This window comes from Elgaria multicarinata, chromosome 11 (assembly GCF_023053635.1).
Source record: "Elgaria multicarinata webbii isolate HBS135686 ecotype San Diego chromosome 11, rElgMul1.1.pri, whole genome shotgun sequence".
Taxonomy (NCBI): Eukaryota; Metazoa; Chordata; class Lepidosauria; order Squamata; family Anguidae; genus Elgaria; species Elgaria multicarinata.
In genome coordinates this window covers 43,246,558-43,262,749 of record NC_086181.1, presented here as the reverse complement: position 1 = coordinate 43,262,749, position 16,192 = coordinate 43,246,558, and the positions used below count along the sequence as shown (strand labels likewise).

Sequence of the window (16,192 nt, the reverse complement as noted above, 5' to 3'; positions counted from 1 at the left end):
CATCTGGCGAGGGCACCCATGGCCATGCTGACCGGGGATGATGGGAGTTGCAGTCCCAACATCTGCTGTACGCAAACAGGAATCGTGGCCTCTGCCTTCCTCTGTAAAGAATGAACCAAATCCATCCTGGTACTAGTATAAGTTGGTTGGTTTGTCCTGGTTGATCCTCTGCCATCTATTGGTCTCTCTTTAGGTTCCCCTGATGAAGGCCCTATATCGGAGCCAGCACAATCTGTTCTGTACTGGCTCATGCTGGCCCAAGGCTCCCGGAACCTCCTCCGTAATATATGCTGCATTTCCATCTGTTCCACACTGACATAATCTGTCCTATGCTGGATCATGCTGGTTTATGTTGGCTCAAGCTGGTTTCTTATCGACGATGCAAATGATTTTTTCCCGCCATATTGGTGAATTATTTCATCTTTTGATTGTTCATCACGGTTCTCTGATGTGGATGTTTGTTCCATCTCCGTAGCAAGCATAGTGCTGCTGCAAGATGATGCATACTGGTTTGTATTGGTTTATCTGTACATGAGACCCTGCCCCGTCCTGCAGTCTGTGCCCTGCTGTCTCGATGTTTGCTTGCTGAAATAAACGATTCCCAAGTCTGGATTATTGCTGCTTCTGAATGGAGTAAAATGACCCATCTTGGTTTAGACTGGTCTATCCCTGTTGCTTTCCTTCGGCGTCTCCATCGTCTTCGGCTGCTGGTCCCAAGCCTCGAAAGACTTCGCTCAAGTCTTCCCGCGAGACGCAGACCCAACCACTTGGCCGGACGTGGTACAGGTCCACATTGCCCCCAGAGTAGGCGTCTCGGTGAGTGGCATGAGCCACAGCCTGGCGGGCCAGCATGAAAGCCTCCGCACGTGGCAGGTCATAGCGGTAGCCGCCATCCATCACACCGTAGGCATAGGGGGACCCGGAGCCGACGGAAAACACATCCCCAGAGAGACACGTGCCATCACTGTAGACGTAATGCAGACCGGGCCCTTTGTGGTCCCAGCCACACAGCAGGGTGGCCACACACAGATCCTTGTTGTGGCATCCACGCAACAGAAAGGCCAGCAGCTTGGCTGCTCCAGCTACACTCAGCTGGCGTCCCGCGTGCAGCTGCCTCAGGCGCAGGGAGCTACGCAAGAGACGGAGCCATGCGGAACAGTCGGCCGAGGTCCCAGACGTGGTTGCCAGGAGGTGAGGATGGAGCGTGATGACCTTGCGGGAGGACGGATCGCACACGAGGCCCTTGCAGGAGGACCGGGTATCTGCCGCCACCACCACCCCGTGGCTGCAGCAGAAGGCTAGCGTGGTTGTGCCGTGGGACAGCAAGAAAGGTGGGGGTACCGCCATCCCACCAGGAGGTGGCAGAGGCCAGGACGGAGCTTCTGAAGGCAAGTCCATCGTTCCCAGGATGTCCTGAAGAGCCATTTGGGAAGAATGCTGGAAGCAATTGGAGAAGAGAGCTTATAACTGAAGACGAGGGAGGGGGGATGAAATTGAAGATTAAGGTGGGGTGGGAAGAGCGTGATGGGGGAGGTAAGGGATATGTTTCACGGGGCAGAGGCCGAGGAATTAGGAGGATGAGCAGATAAAGTTTGTGAAAGGTCTTTTTGCTAGGTGGCAGGTTTCGACCTGTTTTTGCCACTAACTGTTTTCCTTTTTTCTTTTTCTTTAGTTTAGAGGCAGCGGAGAAGAACACAGTCCAATCCTATACACATTTACTTGGAGTAGTACATTCCATTGTATTCAATGGGCCTGTTCAGGAGACACCTTAAACCATGACTTTAACCACAGTGAATAAGGCTTTTTGCTTTATTCGCCATAGTTAAAGCCATGGTTTAAGGCGTCTTCTGAACACAGCCTGGCTTTCCAGCTTACCACCATGACGTTAACCATGGTAGTTAAGCCAGAAAGCCAGGCTGTGTTCATAAGACACCTTAAACCACAGCTTTAACCACTGTGAATAAGGCCTTTTGCTTTATTCACCATGGTTAAATCTGTGGTTTAAGGTGTCTCCTGAACAGGGCCACTGTGGCTTACTCCCAAATAAGTCTGCATAGGGTTGCAGCATTAAAAGTGGTGGTGAGTCAACACTGAAAGAAGTGAAAAGAGGAAAAGTTAGGACATTCACACACCATGCTGCAGTCCTCCAACCGCATTCCCCCAGCCTCCACAGGACGATTCTCATTAAAACACTTTTGCATTGAGGATGCCTTTAAAAAACAAACACGTTTGTCTTCACAACAGCCAGGAAAATCCAATTTTGGCTACAATCCTATACCACTTACTTGGGAGTAAGTCCCACTGCATTCAATAGATCTTACATCTGATTGTCCAGGTACAGGGTCAGGCGGTTAGATGTTTATGTTGCTTCTTAACCTGAGCTTTTGAGACGGGTTGACTGAGGTGAACAAATAATTTTGTTCCAGCAGCGGTTGTGGTGCTGCAGAGAAGGCAGAAGCCACAGGGTCCTTTCTAGGTGGAGGCTGTAATCGACTTTTATATTTGGGCCCCAGGGAAGCAGCTTTAGGACAATCTCTGAGAGCAAACCGGCAGCTGGAGTTATACTGCAAGACACATCAAATAAGCTTTTGCTGCATGCAATTTAGCTCATAATAAATATTGCTTTGTTTACTCATCTTAGTATCTACCATTTATTGGCAGGGCTAGTCCATCATTGCAGAATGGCACCATCTCAACTTCTGTTAGACTTTGCCGGCAGCCGAGACAGTTCAAGGAAGACTCTGAACTGCATCCGTCCCCAGCGCTGAGAGGGTTCTCTCTCCCCACCTCCCTTTCCTCCCTGACCTAAAAGAGACGCTGCCCTGTCAGCAGCTGTCACCCTCAACTGCTTCCTCCGCGTCACCTACCAAAATGGGACGCCGAGTCCCCCAGCAGCGTCCACCCAGCGTTTGGGGGCTGGGGGAAGGAGGAATTTGCAAGGAAGAGGTGGGGAGTATGTGATAGATGTGACCAAGCAAATGGGCATGAGGGTTGACTGGGTGACTGACAGAGGGCAGTTCAATTGCATGGAAAGTTGGACGTGGTGAATTTGCACACTCTGATAGCATTCCTCATTTCTCTGGTGCTTGCAATGCTAGCATCTTATTCTGGTTATCTCTAGAAGTTTCCTTAGCCAAGGCAGGGGGTGGGGGTTTAGCTCAGTAATGCTGAATACAGTCAAGATCTCTGGAAAATTCTGAAGCTGTTCTTAACATTTCCGAAGAAGCAACGTTAAAGGGAAAATGCAGGTGTTTGGGGGGTTTGGTAGAACTAAAGTCCTCCACGACAGAAATTGTGGGTTGAAGTGTCATTCCAGAGGGCCACTTAATTAATGCAGAGGGGAAATTAAATAAATAAATAGCCATTCCCAGCAGAATTAGTTAGGAAGGGAGAAAGCACAGCTAATGAGAAATGGCAGCTCCTTACGGAGAGTGTTTGGAACTTCTACGTGAATGAGAAGCAAAGTATTTACCACTGAAACTGCCACAGGAGTAGAATCAGCTGTGCTAACTCTGCAGCAAAAAAGAAAGGTAAGTGTGAATTCTATTCTGAATGGCGGGGTACGGCAGGCTCAAGTGAAATTTGCATATGCAATGAGAGATGATAATGATGAAGCCAACCAGGCATATTTTAACTTCTATCCTTGCCTAACAGGGCCAGCTCCGTCTAACGCCAATCCACCCAAGCCCAAGAGATCTGCAGTTCCTCACTCCCACACCTGTGCGTGAAAGACCTTGTCCAGCAAATGTGCGCTGCTTGCTTTACTGTCCTGATCTTCTATCTCAGCTGATCTCCTGCGGGCTAGTAGAGCTGCAGGAAGGGCTACCGCAAATCCAGGACCAGCGTTTTGCCTTTCCATCATCTGAAGTAAAAAAAGAAAAGTGAAAAAAAAGGCTAAGCGGAACGCCCCAAGGCTAGGCAGCTTGGGGGGGGGGGGGCTAAAGATGGTAGAAGTGAACCTGTCTCTGTGAACCTGCTACTAACAACTAACCACTGTTGGCTGCTCCCCAGTGACAGTGGAAAAGAGTTGAAAAGTGACTTCAGGAGGATACTAACATGGGAACTGCGTTCGCTAGGAGGCCAGTATGTAAATGTACATATTCAGAACCATCCTAGTTGGCACTTATTATTATTATTATTATTTATTTATTTATATAGCACCATCAATGTACATGGTGCTGTACAGAGTAAAACAGTAAATAGCAAGACTCTGCCGCATAGGCTTACAATCTAATAAAATCATAGTAAAACAATAAGGAGGGGAAGAGAATGCAAACAGGTACAGGGTAGGGTAAGCAGGCACAGGGTAGGGTAAAACTAACAGTATAAAGTCTGCACAACATCAAGTTTTAAACGCTAATGGTGCCAAGAAGCAGATCAAGGGGGCTGGTTCCAGACATGTAGGGGTCCTGACAGTTGCCTGATCTTTATGGACGTCTATAATAATAAACGAGGATGTGTGTCTGTTTATGTCATCATAGTGTCAAGTCCATGAACGTAAGACACCTGGAATTTGACATGCAAGTTAAGGAGACCCCAGAGGTGTGCACCTTCAGCTTATTTTATTTTAAAAAACCCATAAATTAATGTTTATTAATGCAAATGTGTTTATGTGGTTGAAGCATGCAGTAACTTCTTCAGCTGCTTGGAGCAGATTTCCCTGACCAGCACATAGCTTTGCAGTCCAGTTTGAAGCTAGGAGAGATTAGTAGGCCGACGGACAGTTGTACACCTGTCCACTATCCCTTGCTGTGGGGCAGCCCCCCCCACCCCGGAAAATGGAGTGCCTCTTCCAATTTTTTAAGGGCCCTTGGGCGAGACACCTGCAAGGCCCTCCTCCCTCAGCGAGTCCATCTTACCAACATTGTCTAAGGTGACCCTATGAAAAGGAGGACAGGGCTCCTGTATCTTTAACAGTTGCATAGAAAAAGGAATTTCAGCAGGTGTCATTTGTATATATGGAGAACCTGATGAAATTCCCTCTTCATCACAACAGTTAATGTTGCAAGAGCTATACTGGAGTGACCAGATTTAAAAGAGGGCAGGGCGCCTGCAGCTTTAACTGTTGTGATGAAGAGGAGATTTCACCAGGTTCTCCATATATACAAATGACACCTGCTGAAATTCCCTTTTCAATACAACTGTTGAAGATACAAGAGCCCTGTCCTCCTTTTCATAGGGTCACCCTACCATTGTCACCAGTTGCTATTGCTCTCCTCCTCTTGCTCATCATTGCAACCATTTGCTTGACAGGCAGAGAGCAGGTGGGCAGTAGCACCTACTGTTCCTCCTCACCACCCCCATTGCCTGGGACAGGTGAACAAGCAGGTTCCAATGGCGAAGAGGTGGAGCAGGTCCAAGAGAGCCTCTGCTTCACAGGGCGCTCTGCAAGTGCTTGGCCATGCCTACCCTTGACGCCTGCCCTGGATAGATCCCTCCCTCTGGGGGCCTATAAGGGTGGACCATGGCAGGGGCCTTGCCTAGGGTGCCAGCTGGTATGCCTTCACTCAGGCACGATGCACATTTTCAATTTGCTTGAAGGTTTCACTGTATCAAACTAGGGGCTATTCAAACCAGTGCAAAGTCTGGTTCGTTGGTTACTAGCATAATATAAACAATTCACAATAAGGGAAGCAGTTCTGCTAGTGGATTCCCTAGTTTAGGGTGACCATATGGAAAGGAGGACAGGGCTCCTGTATCTTTAACAGTTGTATTGAAAAGGGAATTTCAGCAGTTGTCATTTGTTTATATGGAGAAGCTGGTGAAATTTCCTCTTCACAAGTTAAAGCTGCAGGTGCCCTGCCGTCTTTTAAATCTGGTCACTCTAGTATAGCTCCTGCACTTTAACTGTTGTGATGAAGAAGGAATTTCACCAGGTTCTCCATATATACAAAAATGACACCTGCTGAAATTCCATTTTCTATGCAACTGTTAAAGATACAGGAGCCCTGTCCTCCTTTTCATAGGGTCACCCTACCCTAGTTGCATTGTCTAATCGCTCCTGAAGATGTATCTGTGCATTATTTTTACACTGTTGGCCTCCACACCATCATGAGGCAGTGAGTTCCAGAGGACAAAACGCCCACCATTGTTGCATATCCTGCACTGTGTGCAGAAAGCCCACTTCCTTTGCGTTGTTTCATCCTTGTTCTTTCTTAGCTTCTGGCTTAGCTCCCTGGCTGCTCTGAACGTTTTGAAACCAACCCTCCCATTCTGTTCTTTTTCCTTTACATCCCAAACTGACATTCCCCAGAGGAAAGGAAGATGGCGACTGTCGGATTTTCTTTCCACCCACTGAAGGCATGCTTGCTTTTGCCCGACCAACTGGTCTTTCCAGTCCACCATTGCCCTTATCAAAGGTGGCGTCCACTCTTTTACTTAGGCCAGTCAATCATAGACAACGACGCTCCTCCCTCATTAAAAATGGCGAGGTTGGCCTCGCAAGCGGGATTTGAAGAGAACGAAGCCGCGCCAAGATGGCGGCCGCCGCAGCCGAACGTGTGCCTACGCTTGTTTGCCCTCAACCAACATGGCGCCCGGAGCCTATATAGGAGATAGGCCGTGAAGCTTCCCTTAGTCACGGTGATAGCCCTGACCCAAAATGGCGCTGGCCAGTCTGCTGGAGCCTCAACTGCCCGTGAACAGGGCCGGGTTCTTTGGTTTGGGGGCCGGGTGCGAGTTTCAGCTGCCCGCGCTCGGCACTTGCGGTGGGGGCGAGAATGTGGCGGCGGCTCAGGCTTCGGGGCCGCCGCTGGCTTTGGCCGCCCCTCGTCTCAGCTTGAGCCAAGGCGCCGCCAAGGAGGCTGCCGACATTGAGCTACTGCACGGGACCACCACTCTGGCCTTCAAGGTGGGCGCTGAGGGAAGTACAAGTGGGGCTCCAGGGGGTCAGGGTTTGAGACGACCTGGGGGCTTCAGGTCTTTGGCGTGGGCGGGTAGGTCTTAGGGGTCCGGTTGGGGAAGCTTGTGGGGGAGAGGTTTGGGGTTAAATTGGCTGGGTGGGGACGAATATTGGAAGAATAGGTGGCCCAGGTTTGAAAGAGGTATCAGATCTGGGGGTGGGGTGTAGCCCCATACGTTTGGGGGGTGGCGAATGGGAAGGTGTGGGTTTGGGAACAAAGCTGTGAGGCCGTCGTTCCGTGGTGCTGGGGTAGGTCTGAAGGATACTGGGGAAGGGGTGGGTGGGGATAAGAACATCAGAAGTGCCCTGGTGCTGGATCAGACCAAGGGTCCATCTAGATCAGCCTTTCTCAACCTGGGGCGCTCCAGATGTGTTGGACTACAACTCCCAGAATGCCCCAGCCAGCGGCTGGGGCATTCTGGGAGTTGTAGTCCAACACATCTGGAGCGCCCCAGGTTGAGAAAGGCTGATCTAGACCAACATTCTGTTCACACACTGGCCAAGCAGCCATCGGCCAGGGGTGAACAAGCAGGACATGGCGCAACAGCACCCTCCCACCCATGTTCCCCAGCAACTGGGGCACACAGGCTTACTGCCTCGAATGCTGAAGCTAGCACACAACTACCCTATTTCTTCGATTCTAAGACGCACTTTTCCCCCCATATAAACATCTCTAAAAATGGGGTGCGTCTTAGAGTCGCGGGGTGTCTTAGGGTTTGTTTTTTCCTGTTGGTGGTACTGAAATTAGTGTGCGTCTTACAATCGATGGCGTCTTACAATCGAAGGTATCAGGGCTAGTAGCCCCTGATAGCCTTCTTCTCCAGAAACTTATCCAACCCCCTTTTAAATAGGGTGACCCTATGAAAAGGAGAACAGGGCTCCTGTATCTTTAACAGTTGTATTGAAAAGGGAATTTCAGCAGGTGTCATTTGTACATATGGAGAACCTGGTGAAATTCCCTCTTCATCACAACAGTTAAAGTGCAGGAGCTATACTAGAGTGACCAGATATGAAAAAGGGCAGGGCTCCTGCGGCCTTAACTGTTGTGATGAAGAGGGAATTTCACCAGGTTCTCCATATATACAAATGACACCTGCTGAAATTCCCTTTTCAATACAACTGTTAAAGATACAGGAGCCCTGTCCTCCTTTTCATAGGGTCACCCTATTTTAAAGCCATCCAGATTGTTGGCCATCACCATGTTTGGAATATAGGTGGCTTCAGTTATGGGGTATGAGAAATTTGGCCGTGGAGGGAACTCTTTTGAGGACAGGAGTGCAGTGTTTTATTGTAAGGAAGGAAAGGTACAGGTTTTGGGGGAACAGTAGATTTTAAAATAGGCTTGGGCAACTTGTGGCCCTCCAGATGATTTTGCCTACAGTTCCCATTGTGTCTCATCATTGGCCATGCTGGTTAAGGCTGATGAGCGTTGCAGGCCCAAACATCTGGAGTGCTACAAGTTGCCACTCGTGCTATAAAAGGTGTGCAACTTGTGAGTGGCCAAAGTATTTAAAATGTCGAATCAATTTTATGATTCTATATGGATGGGTTAATTGGTTTTCCTGCACATTGCAGAAGTTTGGACTAGATGTTCTTTGTGGTCCCTTCTAACTCCTCGATTCTGTGATTCTTTGAAAATAAATTGCCTGTATCGTACTGCCTTTATACAAATCTATGGTGCAGCTACATTTGGAATGCTGAGTACAGCTCTGGTCACCACACTTTAAAGAGGATATTAATAGAGTTGGGAAAAGTGTAGAAAAGGGCAACTTAAATTATCAAGGGGCTGGAGCAATCCCCTATGAGGGGGGAAATGATTATCTTAGAAAAAGGGTGAGTAAGGGGTAGAGATGTAAAATTTCCGGAAATTTTGAGGCCATGGAAAAAAATGGAAATTTGGAGGGAAATGGAAAAATAAGCAATAGGTTTTTTTAAGCACTCTTTACAGATCTAAAGTAATTTTGTTGTGTTAAGACAGCCTTCCCCCAACCTGGTTCCCCCCAGGTATTTTGGACTTCAGCTTCCATCAGCCTCAGGCAACATGGCCAATGGTCAGGAATGCTGGGCACTGTAGTCCAAAACATCTGGAGGGCACTAGGTTGGGGAGGGCTGCTTTAGGAACATAAAGCAGGCTTTCTGTTCCTAAAGGGGTTTTTAATGTATAACTTAGCTCATAAAATTAACATTCTGCTTTAAAACTTTTAAAAGTAAACTCAGTAAATTTGTAATTATTGTCTGAATAGATTGGAACTACATTAAATTATTGCTACAACTACTTTAAATGATTGCTTCAGCAACAGAAATACAGGACTCTATAGAACAAAACCCAAACTGTCAAGAATGCACAATGGTGGCTCTACGCACATGTTGGGAAACTGAGCGTAAATCTCTATCAGTAGAATATATTTTATATCAATAATCTTAATAAGGAATGGAATAAATAAGCTCTGGTAGGAATCATACAGAGGATTTTAAAAAAACATTTCCCCCATGCTTCGTTATTTCCAGATTGGACGAATTCCTGGAAGAGAAGGGTATCGGTAGCTACAAGTCCTGATGGCTATACGCTGCTTCTGCTGTCAGAGGCGGCATGCCTATGTACATCAGTTGCTGGGGAACATGGGCAGGAGGGTGCTTGGTCTGATCCAGCATGGCTCTTCTTAAGTATTTATTTATAGGGCTGTAGCAATTCTTGCAGTGAATGATCCAGAGTGACTTTAAGGTTGTCACCTGAGTTTTCAGGAAAGGTACCTAAAATCACGAATTTCTCTCATTTACACTCCCCTTTTGGGCATCCTTGTGGAAGGGGGGATGAAACGCTGATGAAGTTTTGGGCTGGTGATTCTGTTTGAGGCAAAGGTAGGCACCATTGGCAGCTGCCATTTTGAGTTGGCATGCTGCCTTAGGATGGCATTGTATCACCTGAGCCGTTGGAGAGGGTGTGATGAACTGTCGGAATCTTCTTGGGAGGGGCAAGCGAATAATGGCAAGGTTTGGATTACCGGCAGTCCACATTGTGGGTATCTTTTGTGGGCTATTCACAATCTTGATCTTTGCGTCCGTCTTTCTCCAGTTTCAGCATGGCGTGATTGTAGCAGTGGATTCGCGGGCAACAGCAGGGGTCTACATCGCTTCACAAACAGTAAAGAAGGTCATTGAAATCAACCCTTACCTGCTGGGCACCATGGCTGGTGGTGCAGCTGATTGCAGCTTCTGGGAGCGTCTGCTGGCACGGCAGTGCCGTATCTATGAACTCCGCAACAAGGAGCGGATCTCTGTGGCTGCTGCCTCCAAGCTCTTGGCCAACATGGTGTATCAGTACAAGGGCATGGGGCTCTCCATGGGTACCATGATCTGTGGCTGGGACAAGCGAGGGCCAGGTGAGGATCCCAAATGTTTCATGAGGACTTTTAGAAGCACAAACCCCCCTGTCTGCTGCCCTATCTTGCAAAATTCCAACCAGATTTAAGCCTCGCCATTTTTTAAAATTGTAAAACATGATACCTTGACTTCTCTTCAGGGAGTTCTAGGTGGTTTTACAACAAAGTTAATAGCTTAACAGTTACAAGTATTCTTCCAATTTACATCATGGCATAAAACAAGGAAATAGCAGCAAACAACAACGCAACAGCGATAAAAAAACCTTAAATATTGGGGGGAAATCCCAAATATCAAAATTACATACTGAATGATTTCCTGAAAAGTAAGGTCTTTACCAGCTTCTAGAAAATAACGAGGAGGTGAGATGAGCCTGCCTTGGAAGGGAGTTGCACAACCTAGATGTAGTATCACACTCTTCATTGCCATACTCCTGCCTGCCCCAATATTCTCCTGGTAGCCCTTGAATCCTTAGCTGTAGTGGCCGAAGCAGTTCTGGAGGCTCTATATCCCCCTGTTCCATCTTTTCCTTGAGCCTGCCTTCCCAGATACCCAAACCTTTCTCTTGCATTATGTTTGGGGCACTCAGGCCATACCCCATCTCAAACACACTGTGTTTTCTAGGTGTTGTGCTTAGTACTGGATTCTGTTTTACGATGTCACACTTTGACTCTGGCTGCTGAATTCTGTTAAGCCCGCTGCACCTCTCTGGCCGTAAACCAACTTAATTTCTGTTCTCCCACGAAAGGAAATACAGCAACATGTGTTCAACTGCGTAGGGAGGTGAAACCAGTAAACCTGCTAGCTCTCTTTAACTACCTAGCAGGCACGTGAATAAATTACTGCGGAAGTGTCTGACAATATTTCTTTTCTATTCGTTGTGTATGTTTTTCCAACACAGCTCCACTTTGAAGCTTACTTTGCCAATCGTGGCAACATTACGGTTTGTTTATTTAATAGGTTACATTTATATCCTATCACTCAAGGCATTATAATTATGGTTCACGAGTGGTCTCCTGTTCAGGCACTGACCAGATCTAGATTTGCTTAGCTTCTGTAAGACTGCTGCATCATGTAACTCAGACTGTGCCCTGACTGTGCTGAGGATGCTTCCAGAAGGCAGAGGAGACAGGCAGGAGATGCTAACTAGCACGGGGACTTGGTACTGCCATTGCTGCCTTGACATAATACTTGCTGTGTCTACCCACACTGAATTTGCCGGGTTGTCTGTACTAGCAGTGATCAGCGGGGAGATAACCATAATAGATTGTCCGCGCCTGGTGCTTATTGCCTATAAAGCCTCTTCCTCTGAAAGCACCTCGAGCATTTGGTTGTACGAGTGTGACACCATAAGGCGGTGACGCACTATTACAAGGGCCAATATATCCACTTCTACTGCCTTGTTCTCTTTGCGCACCAGGCCATTGGGTCAGGCTGGGTGCTAGCTGAGAGAAATGCCAGAGAATTTACTCGAGGCTATTTAAAACTGTAATTACCTCAGTTATTTGCCCTGACAGTAGTTCCTTTGATTAACATTATTTTGTTAATTTATTTGTAACATGTATTTGTTAGATTTACATCTCACCTTTCCATGTTGAATACCCAAAGCAGTTATTTATGGTTCTTGGGACTGAGAGGTATACAAAGCGTAAAATACCTACATTTGGGAGTGAATTCCACTGAAATCACTGATGCTTGGCATTCATGTGGTGGAGTTTGGGGCTGGGATACAAACCTAATGTAGCCTCCTCTTTTCATTTATTCCTCTGACATTACCATAAGGAACTTCAGCAGGCCTGTCCTTTCACTCCCCAAAACTCTGTTCTCAGTGCAGACACACGCACCACGCACATGTATTCAAGATTTCACATATCATGTATACCAGGGGTGGGCAGACTTCAGCCATGCCGGCTCTGCTTTGGTTTTGTCTAGAACCCTGAGATCTAGCAACCAGAGCCAAGTGTAAAATAATGGCTCCGGTGGGCAGACGTATGCTAAGAATTAAGGATCAGGGTGCCTCTGAGTCCATGCTCAGCCTGGGAATTGGAACCAAAATCAGGTTCACAAGTTCTTCCACACAAAAATCCAGTCCTGGTTATTTCTCTTCCTCCCCAGAATTCCTTTTCACCGATTTAATTCAGATGAGGGAAAGCATTTTACTTGTTATTAAACAATTAGGAGTCAGAAACTCTTGGAGATCTACTGCAAATCACCTGAAAATCGTAACTGAGATCTCAATCTTCTGCCCACCACTGATATATGCAGCACAATCTACACCTTCCCCACTTTACTCTTTTAATATTCCTAAAGGTCTTCTTTCCCTTCTGAGTTCTTAAAATCGAGTTCTCCTGAGGGACCTCTTTTCTGTTTGAATAAGGCTGCAGGATTTAAGACTACAAGATTTAGAGATGTTTGTTGTGGCTATTTCTTTGAAAAGGAAGAGCCCCGGTGTTCAGATTGTTAAGATTTCTGAGCTGGGTATCTTTTTCCTGAAATGCAGAAGTCTAGGAAACCATTATCCTGAAGGGTCAGTCCTTTTGAGTTCTTTCACCAGCTTTATAAGGTTTATTAGAATGGGGAACACAGGGGCAAAGATATCCAAATTTATGTTAGCGTGTGGTATAATATGTGCCGCTGTAGCTCCACAAAAGAACCCAACGCTCCCATTGACGCATTTCCTTCTGATGTTGCACAAGTATTTTGGGACATGTGCAATATCATGAGGAAATATAGCACTAAGGTGGTAATACTTGGAGAAAAGCTGTGTTTGGAGAAGTTCAGTGGACTTGATGTTTCTTGCAAGCAGCCTGTCGAAAAATGTGGTGCTGCTGTATAAATATTTTGATTGTGTCCCTTCTCATTTGGGAAGGGCGAAAGGCAAGCTAGCTGATGAAGCAATTGCAAGGAATATGTGGCAACCAGTGACTCAATTTTTCCTGCACTACATTTCAGGTCTGTACTACGTGGACAGCGAAGGGAACCGCATCTCAGGCACGGTTTTCTCCGTGGGCTCTGGTTCTGTCTATGCCTACGGGGTGATGGACCGTGGCTACTCCCATGATCTCTCAGTTGAGGAAGCCTACGATCTGGCGCGCCGTGCAATCTACCAAGCCACACACCGTGACGCCTACTCAGGGGGCACAGTCAACCTCTATCATGTACGCCAGGATGGCTGGATCCGTGTCTCCAGTGATGATGTGTCCAAACTATATGAAATGTTCCACGACAAAGCCACAGAGACAGTGGCTTGAGAGAGTGGACTTTGGGGAGAAGGGGGAGCACTGAACTTGGGCCTATAGGGGTTGTTGCCTATAGAGAGTTCACCAAAGTATAAAGAGATGAGATTGTAGATCAAGCCTTAGGCAAATAGGGAACGCTTGGCCAACTCGATGGGAGAAGGGTGGGGCCCACTGATTTGACTATTGGATGGCAGGGTGTTTATCTCATGCTTGCGACCCATGTTTCATGTAGTAAAACGTTTTGCTCATGCGGAATTAAATGTTTACTGTCTGAACAGTTTTGTGTGCTTACTTAATGAACTAGGGCGGGCAAGATAAAATCTTGGCTCCTCCGGTCCCATGTGAAGTATATTGGTGGCTTTGGATTCTTGCCAGCAGAGGGATGCCCTGGAGGGGAAGCACTCTGGCTGACTGTGTGGGCATGTGTGATGGGGCACAGAAGCTGGGAGATAAATGTCTCCTGAAAGTTTCGTTTCTAGGCAAAAAAAACAAAACACCCAGAAGGTCGGTGATTCCCACAGGCACTAAAGCATACGTGTTGGTGATACGAAGGGAGGGAGGAAGTCAAACGACTGTTAAATGGTTTCCTCCTTTCCCATATGATTTCCACTGTTCCTTGACTTGTACCCTGTTCCCCATTTGCCATCCACACACCCTTGTTAACGCCAATTGTTCACCCTTTGCAGAGATTCTCCCCCCCTTCTGCGCTGCTCTTTGATGTTTATTGTACATGCTGGCATTAACCCATTCGAGCCCCTTCACCAAGCACAACCCTTTCAAATACTTTTATGCACTGCTGAATTCCCTGGTTCCCACCCAATTGACGCGAAGGCTGTGTGTGCAGCGCGTAGAACCTAATGTGAACAGAAAAGGTTATTGCCAGCTGCAGGGCAGCTGTGACAGAAGGAACAAGGCAGGCTGAGATGGAGGTGTGGTTGAATAGAAGCGAATAATAAAAAAACAAAACACAGCTAAATGCCCTTTCCTTAAGTTGTGTTCCATGCTCACTAACGGGGGTAGGAAGAAATGAAACAAGGCCACAATTGTGTACAAAAGAGCGGGGAACAGACAAGGACTTTTTTTACAGCTTCATGGAGAGAAGGGCAGACAGGTAAAAGATTGAGACGCATATGTGCACATACGATGTACATGAGCCAAGGTGACAGCAGTAGTATATTAAAAAACAAACAGGTTAAGCTGGAGAAAGTATAGATGCAGAATATAAAGGATCGACAAAAACACATTTAAAAAGGAAATAGTAAATGGGCGACAAGGATCCAAGGAGCAGCAGCAGGAGAAATAAAAAGCAGCCTGATTGTACATGTCCAGGAGAGGAAAAATTGGCAGTGCCCAGCCATGCTAGGTGTCCCCTGCTGGGGCCCTGCTCAGGAATGCGTGTGCAGCTTTGGTGTGTGTTTGTGTGCCTGCAGGAGATTGGCCAATCAGGGCAGAAGGGGGGAGCATGGGGGTGTGGCGGTTGGCAGCAGGGTGCACATCCTCCCCCTTTGCACACACACGAATACAAAGAGCTGCACGACCTTCCAGTATCCTTTTCCCAGGGACGTGTGGGAGTGGGGATGGAATGGGGTGGGGGGGACTGGGAATGGCAAGGCAGATTGAAAGGGAGGCAACCCAGTCTTCTCTTGTTTATTTGGCCTTGCCAGGGAAATATACGACAAGTCGGAAAAAGGCTTGTATGTGACAGAAGGAGGGAGGGGAGGAGGAGGAGGGAGCGGGGAGTATGCTTGACAGAAAAGAGATGTACATGCAGGCATAAGAGCAGCTATGTAGGCTTATGTACATGTAGATAGTGAAGATGGGGCAGAGAGGAAATAGATAGGAGTATATTTCAAAGAACGGGTAAGCGATACCAGGATATGGAAAACGGAGAAACTGCATCAGATACTAGAGATTTAATTCTCCCTCAAAGCACTTTAACCGACCCATGGGGCTTTAAAGAATGGGAAAAATAATTTTCTACATTTTATTGTTGGGTGGAAGTAGAGATTCTAATCAGAAAAGGTAGAGGTCATTGATAATAGCTGGTATTTACACCAGGTTACTTAATCGCGTGTAAAAGGTGTGATGATCTGTACGGGATGCTGTAGAGGAGAACGTGGTGGTTCAAGAAGAATGTATAGAAAAATAAGTGGAGAATTAAGAGCAGAAGAATACCAATGAGGCACACAGAGGGTGTGTTCAGCCTTGCAAAGGAGTAGTGCATGGATTTCCATGGGAGGTTTAATCAAGTATACCTTCAACTTGTCTCAATTTAACCTTGCTTTTTTTTTTTTTATAAAAGATGATGGTTAGAGTTACAGGGTTTTATTCAATAGTATTTGAGGGTGAAACCCACATTATTAGGCGGTCATTCCTTTGTTCCCACAATCTGGATAGCTTAAAATCAGTGGAAGGGGTGGGTTTTCTCGTGCCTCAATGGTTCAATCTGCATAAGTGACTCGGAGTACAGAAGCTGGTTGTGGTTCTGTCATTCTGAACTTAAATTAACTTGGCATAAAAGGGCATTCTAGGTGTATGTAACCTAAGGTGTAATAGTACTGAAGTAACCATGGGAACGGGCACAGAGAGGTGCAGGCTAATAAACCGGAAAATCCGTACATTTTGTGCGGTAGGGTTGTGTTAGGAGTTGGGAAAACGGACTTGAGGCCTGCAG

The 16,192-nt window shown here is 46.9% G+C and overlaps 2 protein-coding genes across 2 annotated transcripts; one reads left to right on the top strand and one right to left on the bottom strand.

The window, feature by feature from the left end:
• Positions 1–663: 663 nt before the first annotated feature.
• On the bottom strand, positions 664–1,398 carry PSMB11 (proteasome subunit beta 11). Its single transcript, XM_063137213.1, has one exon. It carries the CDS (start codon positions 1,396–1,398, stop codon positions 664–666), a length of 735 nt encoding a protein of 244 aa, XP_062993283.1.
• A 5,163-nt stretch (positions 1,399–6,561) lies between these two features.
• PSMB5 (proteasome 20S subunit beta 5) lies at positions 6,562–13,793 on the top strand. Its single transcript, XM_063137732.1, has 3 exons — positions 6,562–6,850; positions 9,975–10,281; positions 13,232–13,793. The coding sequence occupies exons 1-3, from the start codon at positions 6,602–6,604 to the stop codon at positions 13,528–13,530; spliced, it is 855 nt and encodes a 284-aa protein (XP_062993802.1). The 5' UTR covers positions 6,562–6,601; the 3' UTR covers positions 13,531–13,793.
• The last annotated feature ends 2,399 nt before the right edge of the window (positions 13,794–16,192 follow it).

Excerpts from the sequence above, each read along its gene's own strand:
- PSMB11 (XM_063137213.1), bottom strand. The coding sequence starts at position 1,398 with ATGGACTTGCCTTCAGAAGCTCCGTCCTGGCCTCTGCCACCTCCTGGT.
- PSMB5 (XM_063137732.1), top strand. The coding sequence starts at position 6,602 with ATGGCGCTGGCCAGTCTGCTGGAGCCTCAACTGCCCGTGAACAGGGCC. Across the intron at positions 6,851-9,974 it reads CCACCACTCTGGCCTTCAAG|TTTCAGCATGGCGTGATTGT; the intron begins GTGGGCGCTGAG and ends GTCTTTCTCCAG. Across the intron at positions 10,282-13,231 it reads CTGGGACAAGCGAGGGCCAG|GTCTGTACTACGTGGACAGC; the intron begins GTGAGGATCCCA and ends ACTACATTTCAG.